Consider the following 22,061-nt stretch of genomic DNA (forward strand, 5'->3'; position numbering starts at 1 on the left):
ACGCCCCACACCCACATCACAATGCTCCTGCTGTCCCTCACCCTGAGTCTTTGGCCACAGTCTGTCCCCATGGCTCCTCCCAGCCCCCACAAACAGCCCCAGAGGCTGTTACCTGCAGCCCAGGGGTCACACCATAGACTCAGGAAGGCCAAACCAGGGGAGAAGGGGCAGATTCTTTACCTTTCCAGAAAGGAGAACAGGTCCTGAACTTCTTCTAGATTCTTCATAAATTCTCTGAAACCTGGAAACAGGAGACCGGGTCACAGCAGAAGACAGGGTCCAGGGATCTTACGGGAGGCTGGGTACAATGTCCCATTAGGGGAGACCTTTGGGGGATTGAACTCGGGAGCCCCAAATAGCACTGTCCAAGGCCACATGCCCGCATGGTGACTACAGGATTCATGATGGGGATCGCTTTGTCTTTCCAAAGTGCTTCCCCATTCATGACCTTGCTGGGGGAGGAAGGACTACTGTAGCCTCCAGAGGAATCTAAGCAGAGTTGAACAGCTTGTCCACAGTGGGAGCGGGAGGTCCCGCCCCCAGTCCAGGCCCTGAAGCGCCTGGTTAGGGAATACCAGTTTCCAGCCCCTCAGGGCTTCACTCTGGTGCACAATCTGGGAAGCCTCCGGGTTCACTCTCCCTCCTCAGAGCTCCCGATCCCCACCCAGGGCTCTGTTTCCTGAGGGATGGGCTCAGGCCCTTGTGTCCTGGAGACAGTGGGACTGGGCCTTCAGAGCGGGGGACACATTGTAACTGGGGCACGCAGGGGTGAGTGGCGGACACTCACCTTTCACGGTCTGATGTTTTTTGCTTCTGTTGCTCCTTCTCCGTGGCTCCAATTGGTACTGAGATAAGAGAACACGGGGAGGCTGGGACCCCCACCCCAGCAGCAGATGACCCAGTGCTCAGGGGCCTGACCTCCGCTAGAGAGGCAGCTCTTAACCTCCAGTTCTTGGCCACCGGTCACTGTGTTTGGGACGCTGCCCTGAACCCCTCCACCACACCTGGACTCCGGCCCGAGATCTTCAGGGAGAAAACCTCATGTCCCTCTAACCCTTGCCTGGTCTGGCTTATCCTGGATGGATGGGGTGGTCTACTCTCTCCTGAGAATACCCATTCTATTCTTTCCCATTTCAGGGGTCTTTCCAGTGACTTGGAAAAGTGGAAAGAATAATAGAAAAGATGATCGAGTTACACTCTGTTGGGTCTGGGCCAAGGGTTCCTTACCTTCCCACTCTTCCTATGTTTCTTGCCTTGTGGTGAGGACGGATCAGGGTGGAAGTAGCAAAGTAAAAATACGAAGAGCCCCAGTCCACACACAAAGGCAAAGATGGCATTAACCGCCCAGAGAGTGGGACTGGGGCTCAGCCAACCATCAGTAAGGAATTCCTGAGGGAAGAGATAATTCTCCATCTCTTCCCTCTAGAAAGTACTAATGTCCAATCGCACTGCTGCCCTCAGGTAACTGAGCCCTGAGAGTTAGTGACCGATCGCACTGCTGCCCTCTGGCAACTGAGCTCTGGGTGTGTCCATGCAGACACAAGCCTCATGCCCACATCACAGAGCTGTGGTCTGGTCACAAAGGGCCCTTGAGGGCAGGTAAGGGACACAAGTAGCCGGACCACCTCCCCTCTACACCGCTAGCCCTGTAGTTCTGTCATCCCTCCACCCACCCAGGCCTGACACTGCTACCCGCTCACCGTGCTAGACAGACCTTTGTCAATTTGCCTTTCATCCTGCGCGAAGCTCAGAGAATACCTGTTCCCCTTGAGATCTCCAGTTGTGTTCCATCAGTTTCATAGCTTTTAAAAATCTGTTGAGATACCACCTTACACCAGTTAGAATGGCCAAAATTAGGAAGGCAGGAAGCAACGTGTGTTGTAGAGGATGTGGAGAAAGGGGAACCCTCTTCCACTGTTGGTGGGAATGCAAGTTGGTGCAGCCACTTTGGAGAACAGTGTGGAGATTGTTCAAGAAATTAAAAATAGAAATTCCCTCTGACCCTGCAATTGCACCACTGGGTATTGACCCCAAAGATACAAATGGAGTGAAAAGAAAGGCCATCTGTACCCCAATGTTTATAGCAGCAATGGCCACGGTCGCCAAACTATGGAAAGAACCAAAATGCCCTTCAATGGACGAATGAATAAGGAAATGCGGTCCATATACACTATGGAGTATGATGCCTCCATCAAAAAGGATGAATACCCAAATTTTGTAGCACCATAGACGGGACTGGAAGAGATTATGCTGAGTGAAATAAGTCAAGCAGAGAGAGTCAATTATGTGCTTTCATTTATTTGTGGAGCATAACAAATAACATGGAGGACATGGAGAGATGGAGAGGAGAAATGAGTTGAGGGACATTGGATGGGGAGGTGAACCAAAAAAATCTGGAGTTGTCCTTGGAATTTTGTTTAATTCCAGGAACGTTTGTCCTCTGTGTGCAGCTCCAGTCTCCCCACATAATATGTTCTTTCCTTGCATCACCCTAGTACAAAAGAAACTCAAACTTCTTTTGTGCTTCTTTAGCCATGTACATTTTGAAAACATCTTAAGATGTTTTATTTCAATTAATCTTCACGAACTTCAGCTAGAGGTACTTAGAAAATTAATGATTATTCAAAATTTACAAAGCCGAGGAAGTAGGTAAGGGCTTCCAAATGAGTTCACATTTCTCCCAGGCTTGCAGCGAACTGCTACCCAGCAGCCCAAGTTTCTCAACATTCACGGTGCTGTCTAGAAAGTAGATTCAGTTCTGAGAATGTCTTCGGTATGGAGTGTTCTACTGACACCACGGAAAGCTGCCTGTGTGATGATGTCATGCCTCTGCCCATGGGTTCTGACTGTGAGTTAGAGCCATCGCTTTTGAAAATGCTTCACCAGGACCTGGGCCAGGCTGAAGAGAGCAGGCCTTTTGAAAGAGTTATTCTACTGATAGAGCTAGAGAAAACCTGCCATTTTGTAGTAATAAAAAACAGGGGCCAACCCAGTCCTGTTGAGTGGAAGGTATGTGCTCTGCAGTAGCATGCTCAAGTTACAGTGAACTACCGTGAAACATCGTAAGTGTACATTACTTAGACATGCTATTGAGGAAGAGATAAAAGCGACTTGCAGAAAAATTGTGCAGGATGGTTGCATTTGTTCTAGTATCGAAACTATACAAAATCAAATATGATTTAGCGATGCATTTACTTTGGTAAAAATATAAGGTAAACACAGAGAATAGTGAGCAGGACTGATGGACAGACAGGGGGAGGGATGTACAGACGACTCCAAAGATGTGGATGATACCGCATTTCTTAAAATGGTTGGGATTTGTATGGGCTTCTTTTCCTTATTCCTTACATCTTCTATATAATTCATGAATGTCAGCTTGTAGCTTTTAAACACTGAGGTACACTCTAATGTAAACAACCCCTTTGGAAATAAAATCAGACATAACAAAAATTAAATGCCCGATAGGAAGGGAGGAGAAAAACTGATTGTAAGATGCTTTGTGCCCGGCAAGGGTCTTTGCTGCCAAGACCTTAAAGATCCCAGTGAGACTTTCAGTTTTGAAACCTCCCCAGTGCCCTTCTTATGACAAGCTGATTCCAGCTAAGACCACTTTCTGATGGTTCCCAAACCTAAAGAAAATGCAGGCTTTTGATTCTCAGTGGATGGTATTTGATTCCTCCTGGCTGGAGATTTTCAGCAGTAAATGAAGGTATTGGGCTGTGGCTGTTAGCAGGCTGCATTCTGACTGTGCCAGGCAGCAGGGCCTGGGTCTGGCTGGCCCACCACCAGGGCTCGTGGAACAAGGTGACCGTGACGCAACAGAAAACAGAACCAGGCCTCACACTTGGGGATGGATTTTATTAAAGCAAAGAAGAGGAGGGAAAATGTGTTTGAATATAAGCCAGGGACATTCAAGCTAACAAGCCCTGAGTTTGCCAAGTGATGGAAAAAAAAGGAGCTTTTCATAAATAAAACATAGGGAAAAGTAAACATTTGAGATATATAGCAGCTTTTGGAGAAATTTAGATGGGGCTCTCATGTTTGGAACATTTTGGTTGTTTAGTTATAAACACTGATCTACATATTTATGTGTAGTATGTATCTTTTTGTAAGAAAAGCAGTGTTTCCATGTATTTAGACTGGGCAGACATCTGAAGTGCACTATTACATGACACTGATGCTCACAGAGATGGATTCCACTCCTGTTTTCCTCTCCCTTGTGCTTCACCTGATACATAATAAAATCTCCAATGATAGAACACAGGGTGTTCTATCTATTTATTTATTCTGTGTTCTAGAACACAGGACCACCCTGCCTTTTCTGTGATGAATGCCAAGGTTTGAGAAATGTTTTACCTGGGAGTGCTCACTCAACAGCCCAGGTGGTAGCACTGAGCAGATCTGTGCCTCAGTGTCATCTATTCAAATCCGGGAAGGTCAGTTGAGGTCCTCCTGCCCAAACGCTGGGCAGAGAGAGACACAAACCCCAGATTATAGAACATTCCCTGAAATAGACAAGAACTCCCAAATGGTTCTGCATATCTCCCAGAGTTACAATGAAGCCTTCTTAATATTTATGTTAGTATCTAGAGAAGGAATTTAGCTTCCAATATAAATATTTTTGTAAATAAAGCCAGTTCAGTGAGACCTGAAGGATTTTTGTGGTCCCTTTCACTACACAGAGGAGGCTCCTGCCTCATATCCTCTCTAGCCTTTTAGCTTTCTAAGATTAGTGAAGTTGCAACTACTTTGCCTCTTTCCTGAGTCTTCCATCGACAGAGTGAACAGCACACATTGGAGGATAGGATAATGTGTTTCAATCATCAGATTGGCTAAGCTAATAATGATGCTGGGGAAGGAGCAGAATCACAGGTGCTCTCATATGTGCTGGTGAGGTGTGAGTGGTGGTCATCCACTCCAGAATATTCCAGGAGGAGCTATTGAATTTTAAAAAGGGGCTTACGTGCATGTTCTCAGAGCACTGAAAAGTATGGCGCACAGGAAAGGAAACCATCAACATGATGAAGACAACCTACCAAATTATCCTAGGATCAGAGAGGGATATGCACAAAAGTTTCAACAATTTGGGTTATTGTCATCTTTAATTGACAAGGAAGTGACAGTCTCTCCCCAGATATGATGTTGGGAGGGGTTTTTTGTTTTTGTTTTTGTTTTAAGATTTTATTTATTCAATTGAGAGAGAGACAGACACACACTCAGAGAGACACAGAGAGTACAAACAAGGGGACAGGCAGAGGGTGAGGGAGAAGCAGACTTCCCACTGAGCTGGGATGCCAACACAGGGCTGGGTCCCAGGATCTTAAGATCATACAGAGGCAGACACTTAATCATCTGAGCCCTGACCCCCCATTAGGAAATTTTTATGAAATGGTACTAATTAGCTTCTTGGATCCTCAAAAGACCAAGCAAGTTGAAGTGAATCTGAAGCAGACTATACTAGGACATTGGATTGTGCTGAATGTCAAGTTTATAAGACCTGTTCTGTTACACAAAGGCACTTGTAGATTCTGATTCTGCCATTTACAAGAAAACAGATGATGCATGGCTCTTCCTTGACAGTGAGATAGTCATTGGTATTTGTAGGCAGCAAGAGCAGGAAGTCTACAGGGCTCCTCTCTCTGCCAATGTTTACACCCCATTACAGCAAGTTTCCTTTAAAATGCACTGGCCGGGGTACCAGGTGGTGGGTATTATAGAGGGCATGGATTGTATGGAGCACTGGGTGTGGTGAAAAAATAATGATACTGTTATGCTGAAAATAAATAAATGAAAAATAAACAATAATAATATATATATATAAAAGCACTTCCGTGGGCTGACTTGACTCAGACTAACTCCCTGGCCCCAGCGACCCCAGCTACAGTCACTTGCCTGACTGGCTGGTCACCTGTGTTTCCACTTGTGCCACTGGTTACATGAAAGTATGGGAATGCTGTGTGGTCACGCTTTGTGGATCACAGTGGTGCTCGTCCTTCTCTGGAGAACACAGAATGCAGAGCGTGAGTTTCCCCAGGTCTGGTGTGGAAATAGATAAATCCGTGCTGTGGCTACATTCCCTCTACCCCTTTTTTTAAAATGGCCAATGTGAGCCAGAAAGGGACTGAAACTAGTTCCTAATACAGTTTCACTTAAAAAATTATTTTGAGCAAATGTGTGCTTTTCTCAAGCTCCTAGAGGTGCTTGCACCTTTATTCAACAGCATAAACCCATGGGTCACCCCCAGTTTTCCCATGATGTTAAGTGCTGACTGTCCCTTCAGGTGGTACATAACATCTGAAATGGAAAATAGTACTTAAACTCTTCAAAGATTATTGCTTTAATAAAAATGTGCGATTTACTTAACAATACTGAGCTCTGGCCCTCTCTCTAAACAGACCTGGGAAGATAAGCTGTAGTCCACGGCTTGGCCCCTGAGCCGTGTCCATAAGTATACAGCACCCCACAGATACCATTACAGTCACAGCCAAATTGACAAGAAATCCTGAAGCACCAGAAATTGCCTTAGCAATGCATTCTCTGATGCCGGGTTCATGGCTTCTGCCTGTTTCCATGTTCATGCTCTATGTAACAGCATTCATTCCATACATGTGCCATAAATATTCATAAGAAGCCCAATGAGTGAGTAACAGAAGATGTCCTTGGAAATATTTTCCAAGGGCACATTTTTTTAAAGGCAACAGATCCCCCCCCCCCCGGAGTTTGGCATGTTTTGGAGGATGAGTTGTTCTCCACTTTCTTCATTATCATTTTGAAATCTGAGATGCCATGATGACTAACTGGCCTTTCACTATGTTTAGCCCTGCAGCCTTTCTTATCATTCTTTTTTTTTTTTTAAGATTTATATATTTATTTGGGAGAGAGTGATAGAAAGTACAACAGGGGGAGGAGCAGAGAGAGAGAGAGAGAGAGAGAAAAGACTCCAGCCGACTCCCTGCTAAGTGCTGGTTAGCCCAGCTGACCCTGAGATCCTGATCCTGACCTGAGCTGAAATCAAGAGTCAGGCCCTTTACACACTGAGCCATCCAGGTTGAGTATCAGCCAGCCACGGGTGTCCACATTTATTTCTTTGTTACGCATCTCCACCCTGCTCAATCTGACCCACTTCTTAACGCTGATCAAGGAGCTAGTCAGATCTCCCAACCTGTCTGCGGAACAGCTGACCTTAGAACCATGCACCCTGGCCCAGTGTTAATTCCAATGTGAGTCGCCTGGCTTCCGAGCTTCCTAACCAGGTTCTTCTCCGTGAGAGGATACTGCACTAGGTTGGGGGTGAGAGTCATTCTTAAGAATCACAATTGTGGCTGACATTGCTATTCTTTATGCTCAGGCTCAGGCTAAGTGTGTGACAGATGGTCTGTCAGCAATTCTCTGAAGGAAAGAAAACCACACCTAGTTCTTCAGTGGGTAGCTCTCTGCCAGAGGATCAAACCCAGACTGGCCTGCTCATAGTTTGGAGAAACCCAGCATCCTGGCTCCATTGCCTCCAGGAGAAGCAAATCCCATGCTCATGTTTTGTTGATGTCTGGCTATATGTCCCTTCTTAGTTGCAGTTGTGTATGTTTCTTATTTGATTAATTTTATTCTTACAATCACTTTGCCTACTACTTTATGTAGTTACTGGATTTTCATTTTGGTTTTTGGTTGTTGTTTTTTTTTTTTCCTGGGTTTCGGTAGATAGCCTAGTCCTTTTCTATACTTTCTTTGAAGGTGCTTGCTGAGAATTTACTAGAGACTTCTGGTAGAATTTTTATAATTAATAGCCAAGGCACATGCCAATAATTTCTGAGTAAATATGATGCCCATCTTCCATTCCTTATTCATCATTTTCTTAATTACAAATGTGAAGTACTTTCTGTAGTAGGGTTGTAGAATGTGTGTGTGTTTACTGGGAGAGAAAAAGAGAAAGGCAGAGACAGAGAAAGTGAGAGATTTATTTTAAAGAATTTACTGACTGTGAAATCTGGCATGTTTGAACTCTGCAGATTGGGCAGATTGGTGGCAGACCAAGCTGATGTGACAGTTTGAGTCTGATCCCTGCCTGGAGGCAGAACTCCTTCACACCTGGGGACCTCAATCTTTTCTTGTAAGACCTTCAACTGATTAGATGAGGCCCACACAGGTTATAGAGCATAATCTGCTTTTCTCAAAATTTAAGTGGAAATCACATATAAAAAAATACCTCTGAAGTTATATCCAGACATGGATTTGATCAACTATCTGGATCCTCTGACCTACATAATTTGTCACATAGAATTAACCATCACAAACGTGCATCGTACATTCTCTGATAAGGGACCAAGAGAAGGAAGAAAACAGATGCGTCAACACAAAAATGCTCATAACAAAATAAGGAAGAAATACTCATAAGAATTAGAGTCCTGGAATGCCCGGGTGGCTGAGTTGGTTAAGCTTCCGACTCTTGGTTTTGGCCCAGGTCATGATGTCAGTGTCGTGAGATTGAGCACCACATGGGGCTCTGTGCTCAGCATGGAATCGCTGGAGATTCTCTCTCCCTCTGCCTTTGTCCCACCCACCACTTGCACTCTGAACAAAGAAACAAATGAACAAAGTCTTATGAAAAAAAGAATTAGAGTCCTTATTTCTGTAACTGGTCACATGGTCATAGCTGGTATTCTACCTGCTACTTTGGCTGCTCGTTCTACATTACATTCACTGTGAACAAGCACCTCAGCTGGTCATGATTCTTTATCTGGTGGAGTGACCCAACCTTTCACTCCTGAGTTTTGTGGATTACCAGTAGTTCTGCCTGGATTGGGCAGCTTATGTGACTTTCATACCAGGGCTTGCTGGTTCAAAGGAATCTCTTATACTACAGACATGCCCTCCATTTCCTCCATGGTGGATTAGCCGTCTCATTTCTCTGCATAGTCAGGTCATTAAACACCTTACTTTTCATCATGTCATCTGAGAAGAGATAAGGTTTTGGGCAGAAAGTTCCTGTGAATTGGCCGGAAAACACCCAGCAAACACGCTTCATGTGCTACAAGTCTGCAGTGCTGCCCTCTGGGCCTGGCCTGGGATCCCGAGTTCCAGCAGCTTGAACCCTGTGAGAAAGCCCTCAGTGAGTCAGGAACTGGTGAGGCCACCACCTCCTGCTACTCAGCCTCCTGGGGTACCCTCCCTGGCTCAGGCAGATGGGACCTGGGCCTTCACACTCACTTAGATTTGCAGCCTTCCTTTTCCAGGGTCCTGTCCATCGAGCCCTCCAGTTGAGGAACCCTGAGTCACACCCCATGGGTCCACATGTCAACCAGGAGGAAATGGTTCCTTTCAGAGCTGCGGAATACCCTCAGAAACTTTCACGTCCCCACTGAGGCCATCCCCAACCATTGGTGCCACACTGGGCTGAAGAGTTCGAGGCTGACGCCCGGCCATACTCCGTCCCTCAACTGTGCTCTCGGAAAGCTCCCCTGCGCAGGGGCCCTCGGGTGGGCAGCGTGTTCTCGGCGTGTTTTCCAGATGGCCACAACATGCACTGAGCGAGAAAGCACTCTAGGCCACGAGAGACAGTGCAGTTTGAATAGTCACCCAACGCCGGTCAATTCTCACGAGCTCTCTGCCCAAATCGATACCGATATCAATTTGGGCAGAAAGCTCGTGAGAATTGGCTGAAAAAACCTGTGTCAAATTCACTTCATGAGCCACATGTTTGCAGGGCCACCCCCTGGGCCTTGCACAGGATCCTAAGTTGTCCCGGCTCGAACCCTGCCAGTAAGCCCACAGTGTGTCAGGCACAGGCAAGACCACCACCTCCTGCTACTCAGCCTCCTGAGGTACCTTTGGTGGTACTGGTAGATGGGGTCTGCCATGTCCCTAGGCCAGGGCCCTGACCCTCACCCGGTTTATCAGTCTTCCTTCTCCAGGGTCCTGTTCCTCGAGACCTCCAATTGGGTATGACTCAGGGCCCTGCCACCAAGAGGAAACGCTGCCTTTCAGAGCTGCACAAAAACCCTCAGAGCAAGAGAAAACTTCATGCCCCCACTGAGGCCATCCCCAACAGTCAACACCAAACTGGGAGGAAAAGTTGGAGGCTGATACCTGGCCCCAAGCCCTCCCTTAACTCTGCTCTTAGAAAGCTCCCCTGGGCAGGGGCCCTTGGGTGGGCAGGGTCATCTCGGCACATTTTCTGGATGGCTGCAACATGCACCGAGCGAGAAATTGCTCTAGGCCTCAGGGGACAGTGCAGTCCCAATTGCTGCCCAACACCAGCCAATTCTCATGAGTTTCTACCCAAATCAATGGGGGACAGGGCGGTCCAGAGGGCTGCCCAATGCCGCCCAATATTCACGAGCTTTCTGCCAAATTGATTTGGGCGCCCTGTCCCCCGTGGCCTAGAGAGCTTTCTCGCTCAGTGCATGTCTCAGCCATTGGGAAAACACACTGAGACAACGCAGCCCACCTGGAATCCAGGCACAGTGGAGCTTTCCCAGAGCAGGGTTGTTGGAGGGCTTTTGGCCAGGTGTCATCTTTCCACTTTTCAGCCTGCTGTGGCACCGTCGTTTGGGGATAACCTCAGTGGGGGCATGAAGGTTTCTCTCACTCTGAGGGTTTTCTGCAGCTCTGAAAGTCACCATTTCTAGCTTGGTCGCAGGTGGACTCGTGGCATGGGACTGAGGGTTACCCAATTGGAGGGCTTGAGGGACAGGACCCTGGAAAAGGAAGACTAAAAAACCAGGTGAGGGTTCAGGCCTGGGCCTGGGGCATGGCAGGCCCCATCTGCCAGCGCCAGGGAGGGGCCCCCTGGAGGCTGAGGAGCAGGAGGCATTGGCCTCGCCTGCACCTGACTCACAGAGGGCTTTCTGGCAGGGTTCGAGCCAGGACAACTCGAGATCCCCGGCCCGGCAGACATGCGTCACATGAAGGGAGTTTGCTGGGGGTTTTCTGGCCAATTCTCACGAGCTTTCTGCCCAAATTGATAAAGATTTTTGCAGAAAACTCGCGAGAATTGGTTGGTGTTGGGCAACCCTTCAGACTGCCCTGTCCCCTGTGGCCTAGAGCACTTTCTTGCCTAGGGCCTGTCTCGGCCATCTGGAAAACGTGTGGAGACGACGGGGCCCACCCAGGGGCCGCAGTGCAGAGGAGCTTTCCTGGAGCAGAGTTGAGGGAGGGGTTGTGGCCAGGCGTCAGCCTCCAACTTTTGACCCGCCGTAGCGCCAGAGTTTGGGTATGGCCCTGTTGGGTCACAAAGGTTTCTCTCATTCTGAGGCTTTTCCACAGCTCTGAAAGGCATGGGTGGCAGGGGGACTTGTGGGGTGTGACTCAGGGTTCCCCAATTGGAGAGCTCGAGGGACAGGACCCTGGAAAATGATTCCCCTTTCTCCATAACTTCTCCAACACTTGTTTCCTGTGCTGTTCATTTTGGCCATTCTAACTGGTGTAAGGTGGTATCTCAAACTGGTTTTGATTTGAATCTCCCTGATGATAATGATGATGAACATTTTTTCATGTGTCTGTTAGACATTTGTATGTCTTCTTTGGAGACGTGTCTGTTCCTGTCTACTCATTTTTTGACGAGATTATCTGCTTTTTTTTTTTTTTTTTTGGTGGGAATGCAAATTTATTTATTTATTTTTTTATGTGTATATTTTTAATTTATTTATTTTCAGAAAAACAGTATTCATTATTTTTTCACCACACCCAGTGCTCCATGCAATCCGTGCCCTCTATAATTCCCACCATCTGGTACCCCAACCTCCCACACCCCCGCCACTTCAAACCCCTCAGATTGTTTTTCAGAGTCCGTAGTCTCTCATGATTCACCTCCCCTTCCAATTTACCCCAACTCCATTCTCCTCTCTAACACCCCTTATCCTCCATAATATTTGTTATGCTCCACAAATGAGTGAAACCATATGATAATTGACTCTCTCTGCTTGACTTATTTCACTCAGCATAATCTCTCCCAGTCCCATCCATGTTGCTACAAAAGTTGGGTATTCGTCTTTTGTGATGGAGGCATAATACTCCATAGTGTATATGGACCACATCTTCCTTATCCATTTGTCCGTTGAAGAAATGTTCATCATCATTAGCCCTCAGGGAGATTCAAATTAAAACCACATTGAGATATCACCTTACACCAGTTTGAATGGCCAAAACTAACAAAACAGGAAACAACATGTGTTGGATAGGATGTGGAGAAAGGGGAACCCTCTTACACTGTTGGTGAGAATGCAAGTAGGTGCATGCAGTCTCTTTGGAGAACAGTGTGGAGATTCCTCAAGAAATTAAAAATAGAACTTCCCTATGACCCTGCAATTGCACTCCTGGGTATTTGCCCCAAAGATACAGATGTCGTGAGAAGAAGGGCCATCTGTACCCCAATGTATATAGCAGCAATGGCCACGGTCGCCAAACTATGGAAATAACCAAGATGCCCTTCAATGGACGAATGGATAAGGAAGATGTGGTCTATATACACTATGGAGTATTATGCCTCCGTCAGAAAGGTTTATCTGCTTTTTTGAGTGTTGAGTGTTGAGTTTGAGGAGTTCTTTATAGATCTTGGATAACAGCCCTTTGTCTGTACTGTCATTTGCAAATATCTTCTCCCATTCCGTGGGTTACGTCTTTGTTTTATTGACTGTTTCCTCTGCTGTCCAGAAGCTTTTGATCTTGATGAAGTCCCCAAAATTCATTCTTGCTTTCATTTCCTCTAGGATTTTGATAGATTCCTGCCTCACGTTGAGGTCTTTTATTCATTTTGAGTTTATCTTTGTGTATGGTGTAAGAGGATGGTCAAGCTTTATTCTTCTCTATATACAGCTGTCCAATTTTCCCAGTACCATTTATTGAAGAGTCTGTCTTTTTTCCACTGGATATTTTTTCCTGTTTTGTCAAAGACTATTTGATGATAGAGTTTTGCATTCATACCTGGGCTCTCTCATCTGTTCCACTGGTCTATGTGTCTGTTTTTGTGCCAGTACCATGCTGTCTTGGTGATCACAGCTTTGTAGTAAAGCTTGAAATCAAGCAACATAATGCCCCTGGTTTTGCTTTTCTTTTTGAACATATCCTTAGCAATTTGGGATTTTTTCTGGTTCCATACAAATTTTGGGATTGCTTGTTCCAGCACTTTGAACAATGCTGGTAGAATTTTGGCCCGGATGGAATTGAAAGTTCCATGGAACCAGGATGGAATTGAAAGCTCTGTGCAGTACAGACATTTTAACAATGTTTATTCTTCTGTTTCATGAGCATGGAATACTTTTCCAACTTTTTGTGTCTTTTTCAATTTCTTTCATGAGTATTCTTTAGTTCCTCAAGTACAGATGCTTTACCTCTTTGGTTAGGTTTTTTCCAAGGTATTTTGTGGTTCTTGGTGCTATAGTAAATGGAATCAATTCTTTAATTTCCCTTTCTGTATTTTCATGGTTAGTGAATAAGAAAGCAAGTTATTTTTGTGCATTGATTTTGTATCTTGCCACATTACTGAATTGTTATATGAGTTCCAGTAGTTTGGGGGTGGAGTCTTTGGGGTATAAAGTATCACATCATCTGCAGAGAGAGAGAGTTTGACTTCTTTCCCAAATTGAGTACGTTTTATTTCTTTTTACTGTCTCTTGTTTCTAGGACTTCTAGTACTATGTTGAACAGGAGTGGTGAGAGTGAACATCCTTGTCGTGTTCCTGATCTCAAAGGGAAGGCTGTCAGGTTTTTCCCATTGAGGATGATATTTGCTGTGGGTTTTGCATAGATAGATTTGATGAAGTTGAGGAATGTTCCCTCTGTCCCTATACTTTGAAGCATTTTAATCAGGAACAGATGCTGTATTTTGTCAAATTCTTTTTCTTCATCAATTGGGAGGACCATGTGGTTCTCTTCTCTTATTGATTTGTTCTGTCATATTGACTGATTTACAAGTATTGAACCACCCTGCATCCCAGAGATCAAACTCACCTGGTCATGGTGGATAATCCTTTCAATGTACTGTTGGATCCTATTAGCTAGGATCCTGTTGAGAATCTTGGTGTCCATATTCATTGGGATATTGGTCTGAAATTCTTCTTTTTCATGGGATCTTTGCCTAGTTTGAGGGCCAGGTTAATGCCGGCTTCATAGACAGAGATGAGAAGTTTTCATTCTCTTTCTATTTACCTCTTTTTCTATTTATTTTCCTTCTGTTTTCTGTTTATCTAAAGGACCACATAAGCATTGGCATGGGGTCATCATGTGAAAGTTTCTACAAATGCTAGTATGGCAAATTTTTAACTCATGTTGACTGTACTTCCCCAATGGAAAGTCTTACAGGTAACGCCCAGAAGTCAAGGCAAGGATTGTGAGCAATGCGCATCCACTTGGACACTGTGCCTTCTCTTGAGGGAAGCCTGTTGATTCTTGGGCCTCAGTTTCTTGTACACCAAGTAGCACCTCAATAAACCTGGGGGGGGAAATGTCATCACCACTGAAAAACATGTTCACAGGGTGGTAAATGAACAAAACCACACTTCAGAATCTCTGTTAATGAGTCAATAATAACTTCATCTAGCAATAAACCTCACCTCTGAGCAGGCTTTAGATTTCCCTCGTGGCATTTAAACGAGCATGAGAAAAGAAAAGGTACCATCATGATCTTTGTATGCTGTGTGAAGGAACAGAGACTTGAGGACTACTAAATGAGAAACTGGGCACTGAAGTTTTGGTGCCCTGGTTCCAAAGCCCAAGCACTTTCTCTCCACATCTCCACTGCCTGAAAGGGACTGTAAATTTCTACTGAGTTTGGCATCAACTATGGCTTTAGTCCTTGCTTGAGAGAGCCTCCTGTGGGGATACATGCCACGTGCAAGACATCAGGTCCAGTCCTTGCTCAGCATTCAAGTACGTTTAGCATCCAGTGGGTATTTCCCACACTGATGCTTCACTGTTTCTCCTTCCCTCACTCACAAACTCTTTTTTGATTACAGGCATTTTCAGAGTTAATCCTCCCATAGTCTTCATAGTCTGGAGTTCTGGAGCAGTGTTCCTTGCTGTGGCAGTCAGGCCCTGGGGCAGTCACATCCCACATTTACCTCTGGAAGGAGTTGAGGAAAATTCGCTCCAAATTTCCCCAATTGGGATCTAACATTTCACTTCAGATAATGTTGCCAAAAGTGGAAATGCAGTTGACTTTTGGGTAATCTGTCTTCTTCAACTAGGCCAGCCATTGTTTCTGTGTGATTATCAGAAGACCCTATTCTTCAGGGATTGAGCATTAAGGTGGGCACCTGGCTTCCTTACCAAGAGGAACAAAGAATGGGCTATGTGCTGCAAGTTGGACGAAGAAAAGGTCAGTGATGGGAGAGGAAAAACACCACCTAGATTTCTGCCAAAATGACCACTTAAAATAGGCTCTTGCTTGCTTATGTGGACCTTTTTTTTTTTTTTAAGATTTTACTTATTTATTTGACAGACAAAGACCACAAGTAGGCAGATAGGCAGCCAAAGAGAGAGAAAGAGAGAGAGAGAGAGGAGGAGGAAGCAGGCTGCCCGCTGAGCAGAGAGCCCAATATGGAGCTCGATCCCAGAACCCTGAGATCATGACCTGAGCCAAAGGCAGAGGCTTAACCCATTGAGCCACCCAGGCGCCCCTATGTGGACCTTTTGAAGGAAACAAACTTAGGTCATCATTTTGAATAAATATAAAATGAGACAAATTACGGTTTGAATTTTCCTTTTTGATCATGTATATGTATGAAATATCTTGCAATTGAATGGACTTTGTTTACCCTGTCAGCGTCAATGTTTCCCTCCACAAAACAAAACCTGAGACAGCTAGACTGATACATATCACTTATTCACTCCAGAAACTCCTAGAAATCCATAAACTCCAGATTATTGTTCCCAAGCCATAAACAGGGAGACTCTAAGGATCATGAAGGTTACCTGGTGGACTCCATGGGTTAATGCAGCACTCAGAGCCAAGGACTGGACCTTATGAAGAAAAAGATTCCTGAGAGCATAAGGAAGACACCAGGCACATCAGACCATGAGGTAGATGAAGGGTCTAAGGTTTCAAGATCAGAAGACTCGGTAGAGTGTCCTCACTTCCAGATACTGCTGAGGTAGGAAGGAAATAGCTGCATGAGTAGCAGAAGACTTAAAGCCAGAAACATTTTGGTGATCATGTGCATCTGACTTGGCTGCTTGAGGGACGAGTGTGGAAGGAATTTGCACAGAACACCTTATGGCTTATTGGATACAGTGACACAGCAATGGCCAGGACGTGCTCCCTGATCAGCAAGTATACAGGTTGGGAACCTGTGCTTGTGAGAGCATTCTGCTAAGTAGTTAGTAAGTTCCTGAAACCCAGGCATGTTTATAGGGGGCAGCTCAGGACATAGCTTTGGGGCAGGGCTGACTCAGCAAGTCCTGGGTGAATCAAACCACAAACTTATGTCAAGTTCCCAGGGGATGGTGGGCTGGGTCTTGAAAAACTGGGAAGGCAGATCTGTGGGTACAAGGGGAATAGACTGAGAGCTAACTTGTCAGAATCTGAGTAGAGCTCTGAAGGGAAGTTTACCTGAGCCTTGGCGGCCAGGGCCCTTCACAGTCTACTTCAAAGGAACAGAGACTCTCAGTGCTGGAATGAAACAGCGGGGCACATAAAACTATATGCCTTCATTTTATTTTATTTTTTAAAAGATTTATTTATTTATTTGACAGAGAGAGAGAGACACAGCGAGCGACAGAGAGAAAGAGCACAAGCAGGGGGAGTGGGAGAGGGAGAAGCAGACTCTCCACTTAGCAGGGAGCCCAATGTTGGACTCGATCCCAGGACCCTATAATTATGACTTGAGCTGAGGGCAGATGCTTAATGACTGAGCCACCCAGGCACCCATATACACCTTCATTTTAGAAGAAAGAAGACTTGGATTCATTCTAATATGTAAGGGAACTGCTGGATGATATGGTTGCTCTATATCCATTTTTAAAGTACTCTCTACCCCCAACGTGGGGCTCAACCTCATGACCATGACATTGAGAGTCTCTCACTCTTCTGACTGTGTCAGCCAGGTGCCCCTATTGTGAATTTTTTTTTTTAGAAAAATTGATACTTTTTTCCTTAGTGGCTGTACCCACTTACAGTCCTAACAACAGAGCCTGTTTACAGTCCCACCAAAAGAGCACAGTTCTCTTTCCTCTAGATCTTGGCAAACCTTCTTGTGTGGTCTACTGGATACTAGTCATTCTGACAGGTGACAGGTGACATCATTTTGGGCTTTGATTTGCATTTCCCTGATGATATGAGTTCTTCAATATTTTGGATATGAGACATTTAACAACTAGGTAGTTTGCAAGTATTTTCTTCTCTTCAGTATGCTGTTTTTTCAGTGTGTTGATGACTGGAGATTTCCTTTGCTGTACAGAAGGCTTTTAGTTTGATGCAGTCCCATTTTATTTTTCATTGTAACTTTTGCTTCTGATGTCAAATCCAAAAATCAGTGTCAAGAAGGAAGTCAAGAAACATTCTTCTAAAAAAATGTGTTAAGGGGGATAAATGAATAGATCTCTGCCGATTCCTCTGTGCCCCATTGTTTTAATAGACGCTTGGCTGGCTTAGTTAGCACATCATCTGACTCTTGATCTCAGAATCTGGTGTTCAAATTTTGTTCATGAAATTTATTATAAAAAATCAGGGGTGCTAATAACATTCTGCCCAATTTTCAGCTACGTATTTCATGGGTGTAGCTGTTTTGTTGAAGTCCTTGACACATTGTGACTTTGTTGTTGTGGATCGGGTGGGATAGACATTCAGTTGCATTGCTTTACTTGAGGTAGCCCAGTGTTTCCAAAGCCAATTTTTTTGTGTGATTTTATTTTATTTTATTTTTTCATTTATTTATTTTCAGCATAACAGTATCATTATTTTTTCGCCACACCCAGTGCTCCATGCAATCTGTGCCCTCTATAATACCCACCACCTGGTACCCCGACCTCCCACCCCCCTGCCACTTCAAAACCCTCAGATTGTTTTTCAGAGTCCATAGTCTCTCATGATTCACCTCCCCTTCCAATTTACCCCAACCCACTTCTCTCTACCTCCCCATGTCCTCCAAAGCCACTTTTGGTGGAGACCATTGCTTCCCTATTTTATATTCTTGGAGCTTTTGTTCTAAATTAATTGACTACATATGTGTGGGTTTTTTGCTGGATTTTCTGCTCTGAAAGCATGATGCCTCCTGTTTTGTTCTTTCCCCAGATGGCTTTGTCTATTCACTTTGTAGGATTATTGGTTTTATTTCTGAAAATGCCATTAGATCTTGATGGGGGTTTCACCAAATATTTAGATTGCTTTACACACTGTGGACCTTTGGATTACATATATTCTAGGGATCCATTAGCATGGGGTGTCTTCAGACTTAATTCTGGCTTTTTCAAATTCTTTCATTAATGATTTAAGTTTTCAGTATGCAGGTCTTTCACCTCTGGGTGAAAATAGTTCCTATGTATCTTATTCTTTTTGAGTGATTATCAATTACAAACTATTTTCTTAATTTCTGTTCTTGACAGCACGTTATTCGTGTATAGAGATGAAACTCATTTTTGTATATTAAATCTGTGTCAATAAGTTTAGGAATTAATCCATCTGTTAGTTCTGCAAGGATTTTTGTAGAGTCATTAAGGGTTCAATATATGGCATCATCTTCTTCTAATAAGTAAAAAATTAGCTGGGAATATAGGGTGATGTCATCTAACTGGGAAAAGAGGATACAGATATGCTGAGTGATAGTTTTCAATTTTTCTAAAATGTTTTATGGTTAATGTAAGCACAGGAATCCATAAATATGGCTTGTTTTCTTTCAACTGGATATACAGAGCTTTGGTGTAGACCAGTTATCTTCCACACTACCCCACCGTACACCCTGTGCCTCTTGGGAAGCATCCACCATTCTCCCTACTTCCTATCCTGAACTCAGGGCCTGTTTAGGCTTCTCAGAAAATATTTCTCGAAATAGTGAACTTTTTTCACAGATTTCCTAGAAGACACCCTTCAAGACACTGAATTTTACAGAACTGTTTGGATGTCTCTGAATCCTTGAAGATGCCCAACATTGACTGTGGCTTGCTTTGCAGACACATCAGGGAACTCCTGCAATGTCTCTTGTGGCCACCAGAGGGGGGAGTGTGCTCTTAACAAGGACACTGCTCCACCTCCACACAAGATACAAGTTAACCTCCTTTTCACAATCTCAGCGAATTTCTTCAAGGATAGAATAAATATTATTCTACAAATTCTTGTGGATCTATTGACCAGTCCCTTTTTACACATACAAATACATAAAATTATAAATGAATGAAGGAAGGTCCATGGACCCTGCCCTCAGAGGAGACACAAAATGAACCCCATATGGGTCACAATTTTAATTTAAGAGCTAAAGCTATAAACCTCAGAGAAGAATGCCTAAGAAGAAATATTCCTGACCTTAGCTTTGGCATCTGTTTCTTAAGAACGACACCAGAATCAACAAGTGGAAGAACAGGTGCATGGGTAAATTGGTCACTGACAAGAATGCCTTCCCTCTGGGCTCCACACGTGCTCCCAGGCACCAGGCAGGAACCATAGGAGTCATTTCTTTCTACATACCACTTAGCAGCATTCATTACATTCTCCAATTTAGGGAAGAGGTATGTAGCTTCAGAGCCCTGCTTGGGGTCACCCAGCGACAAAGAGGCTGAGCAGGGGCTAGAACAGCTTTCTCTCTGCCATTGGACTGTGTGTTCCATCCACAACTCACTCCTGGAACTCAGAGTGCAGAAAGCTCCACAGGCCTGGAGATCTCACTGAATCCAAGGGGCAGGGATGCCACCTCTGACTAGGGCTTGTCCCGCATCTGTTGTCTGATGATGCTGTGCCTTGGCACTAAGGACTCTTCCAGTACCAGCCAGCTTTTGTCTAGGTAAGAGGAGGTTTCTCCCTGGGTATAAAGGCTCATGTAAACTCAGAGTTGAGAAGTCTCCTCTGAAGCATCTGCATGCAACTTTCTCGTGAGGTCAGGCCCATAATGCTGGAAGCCCTGGGTTCAAATCCTGCCTGGGACTCAATGTGGAGCATGGAAAGGGGCAGTTTCTTAAAACCTTTGTTTCCTTCATCAAACCGAGACAGCATTTCTACCTTCCTCATGGAATTGTTAGGGTGATTGACTGACATGATTCATTCTCTCAAAAGATACTGAGTAATCCTTAGCTTTGCCTGTTAAAATTAGCCCACTGGGAGAACATTGCTGTCCTGGGCTCTGGGCTTCTGCCTAACTGTGTCCCTTCAGCCTGCCAGTCCAGGCTCCCCTGACTCAGTTGTCCTTCCAGAAAGCCTTCATCCCCTCCAGTATGGGATCCCACAACACTGGGGCTCATCCATCAGACCCAGGCCAGCCCTGGGACCAGATGTCACCCAGAGCTTGTGTCCGGAACATGGACAATCCTCATTGTGGAGACTGGAAGGCAGGAGCCCCCACAGCTGTTACCCGTTTTTGGAACAAATATTGGGGTGCATTGTGATGGGGCTCTTTCTCCCCAAAGCAGGGAAATGAGCTTCTCTCAGTTCCATCACGACTGTCCCGCTTTTCCCGCACCGTGTAATCATTCGTATGTAGCATCTTGGGCTTCCTTGGATGCCTGGGTCCCAGAGCCTTTTTGTAGTTGGAGTTGAAAGAATTTTATGGGAATCATTTTGGTTTTTGTTGGGCCTATTAGTAGGATGAAGCCTGGCCACTCCCTACAAGCCAACACAACGCCTGTGCCATGGACCAATATGGCAGTGCCCAGCCCATAGCAGCCCTTCCCTTAGTGCTCAGAGCTCTCCTTTCTCACTGAGTCCCACTCACTGGTGTTTCTCTCTCTTCCTGCAGAGAGAGCCCCAAATGTCCTCTCTCTGAAGATGTACCTTCTGTGCCTGGTTAGCTCCATGTTATGGCAGAGAAGACAGGAATTACTGACAATGGTCTCTATTACAGCATCAGATCAAGTGGACTCCCCTTTACCAGACTTTGTGGGAGAAAAGGGGGTCCCAGCAGGAAGCACAGCCCCCTCTCTCAGACAGGCTCAACTTGAGGGATGCCAAGTTTGGGGTTGGAAGGGTCAGGGGGTCACAGCTAGAAGATCCTGAGTGGTGTTAATGAGCTGTGTCCAGTGCCAAATCCCCTAGTTAAGGCTCTGTCCATCCTGCAGCTTCCATGAGCAGCCAATGTGTTTTGTAAAGGCCTCTCTTGCTCACACAAGTTCAAGTGGTTCTTGCTGTTGCCACTAAAACTACAACTGGATGAACACTTGTCTGTAACACTTGTCCTGTGAATGCTACATCTCATCATCTGACACACTACTACTCTGTAGCCCTGGAGTGCTGCCTGTTCTCTGTAGGGATACCATTCAGCTCCTAGATGAATGCCTCTACTGAGTGGAGCTTCCTGAATGGTTGATGAATGAAGGGGCCCCAAACAGCCATCACAGATATGTGAGTGGGCCTGGCCCCTTACTCACACCCACGATCCCCAGATGGAGTCTCAGATCTCCCTTTAAATGGCAAAACAGCCCAGCGCAAGAGCATAGTGATAGTGAAGGATGAGGCAGAGGTTTCATCATGAGTAGCAGAAAAATGCTAAAATTTCCTGACCACAGGCCCTCTAGCAGACTTTTCCACAGGAGCAGACACCTAGGTGTACTTTCCTCACAAGACCCCACTGAGTCCCTGTAATAAATCTGCCCCAGGTAGGAGCAAATTGAGGCTTTGTGAAGTTTGGGGACATGCCAAAGTCTCACAACCAGGCATTGGCCCAATCACACTTGGTAGTTAGGGGCAGAATGCTCATATTGCAAATAAGAGGTCCAGCACATCTTGGGTGGTGGCAAAGGCTCAGTGTGTACTCAAGAATATGTAGACATTTGGGAGGGAGACAAACCATAAGTGACTCTTAATCTCACAAAACAAACTGAGGGTTGCTGGGGGGAGGGGGTTTGGGAGAAGGGGGTGGGATTATGGGCATTGGGGAGGGTATGTGCTTTGGTGAGTGCTGTGAAGTGTGTAAACCTGGTGATTCACAGACCTG

General features: G+C 45.3%; 1 protein-coding gene across 1 annotated transcript in view; it reads right to left on the minus strand.

Moving 5' to 3' along the window:
- Window positions 1-22,061, minus strand: part of LOC309859318 (spermatogenesis-associated protein 31E1-like) — a gene marked incomplete at its 5' end in the record, with an annotated part of 35,289 nt that overhangs the window by 4,953 nt on the left and 8,275 nt on the right. The window contains 2 exons of the mRNA XM_082719975.1: window positions 181-241; window positions 788-845. Coding sequence (XP_082576101.1) covers window positions 181-241; window positions 788-845 — 119 coding nt within the window. The remainder of the gene's footprint in view (window positions 1-180; window positions 242-787; window positions 846-22,061) is intronic.

The sequence above is a fragment of the Mustela nivalis genome (assembly GCF_964662115.1).
Source record: "Mustela nivalis genome assembly, chromosome: 2".
Lineage (NCBI taxonomy): Eukaryota > Metazoa > Chordata > Mammalia > Carnivora > Mustelidae > Mustela > Mustela nivalis.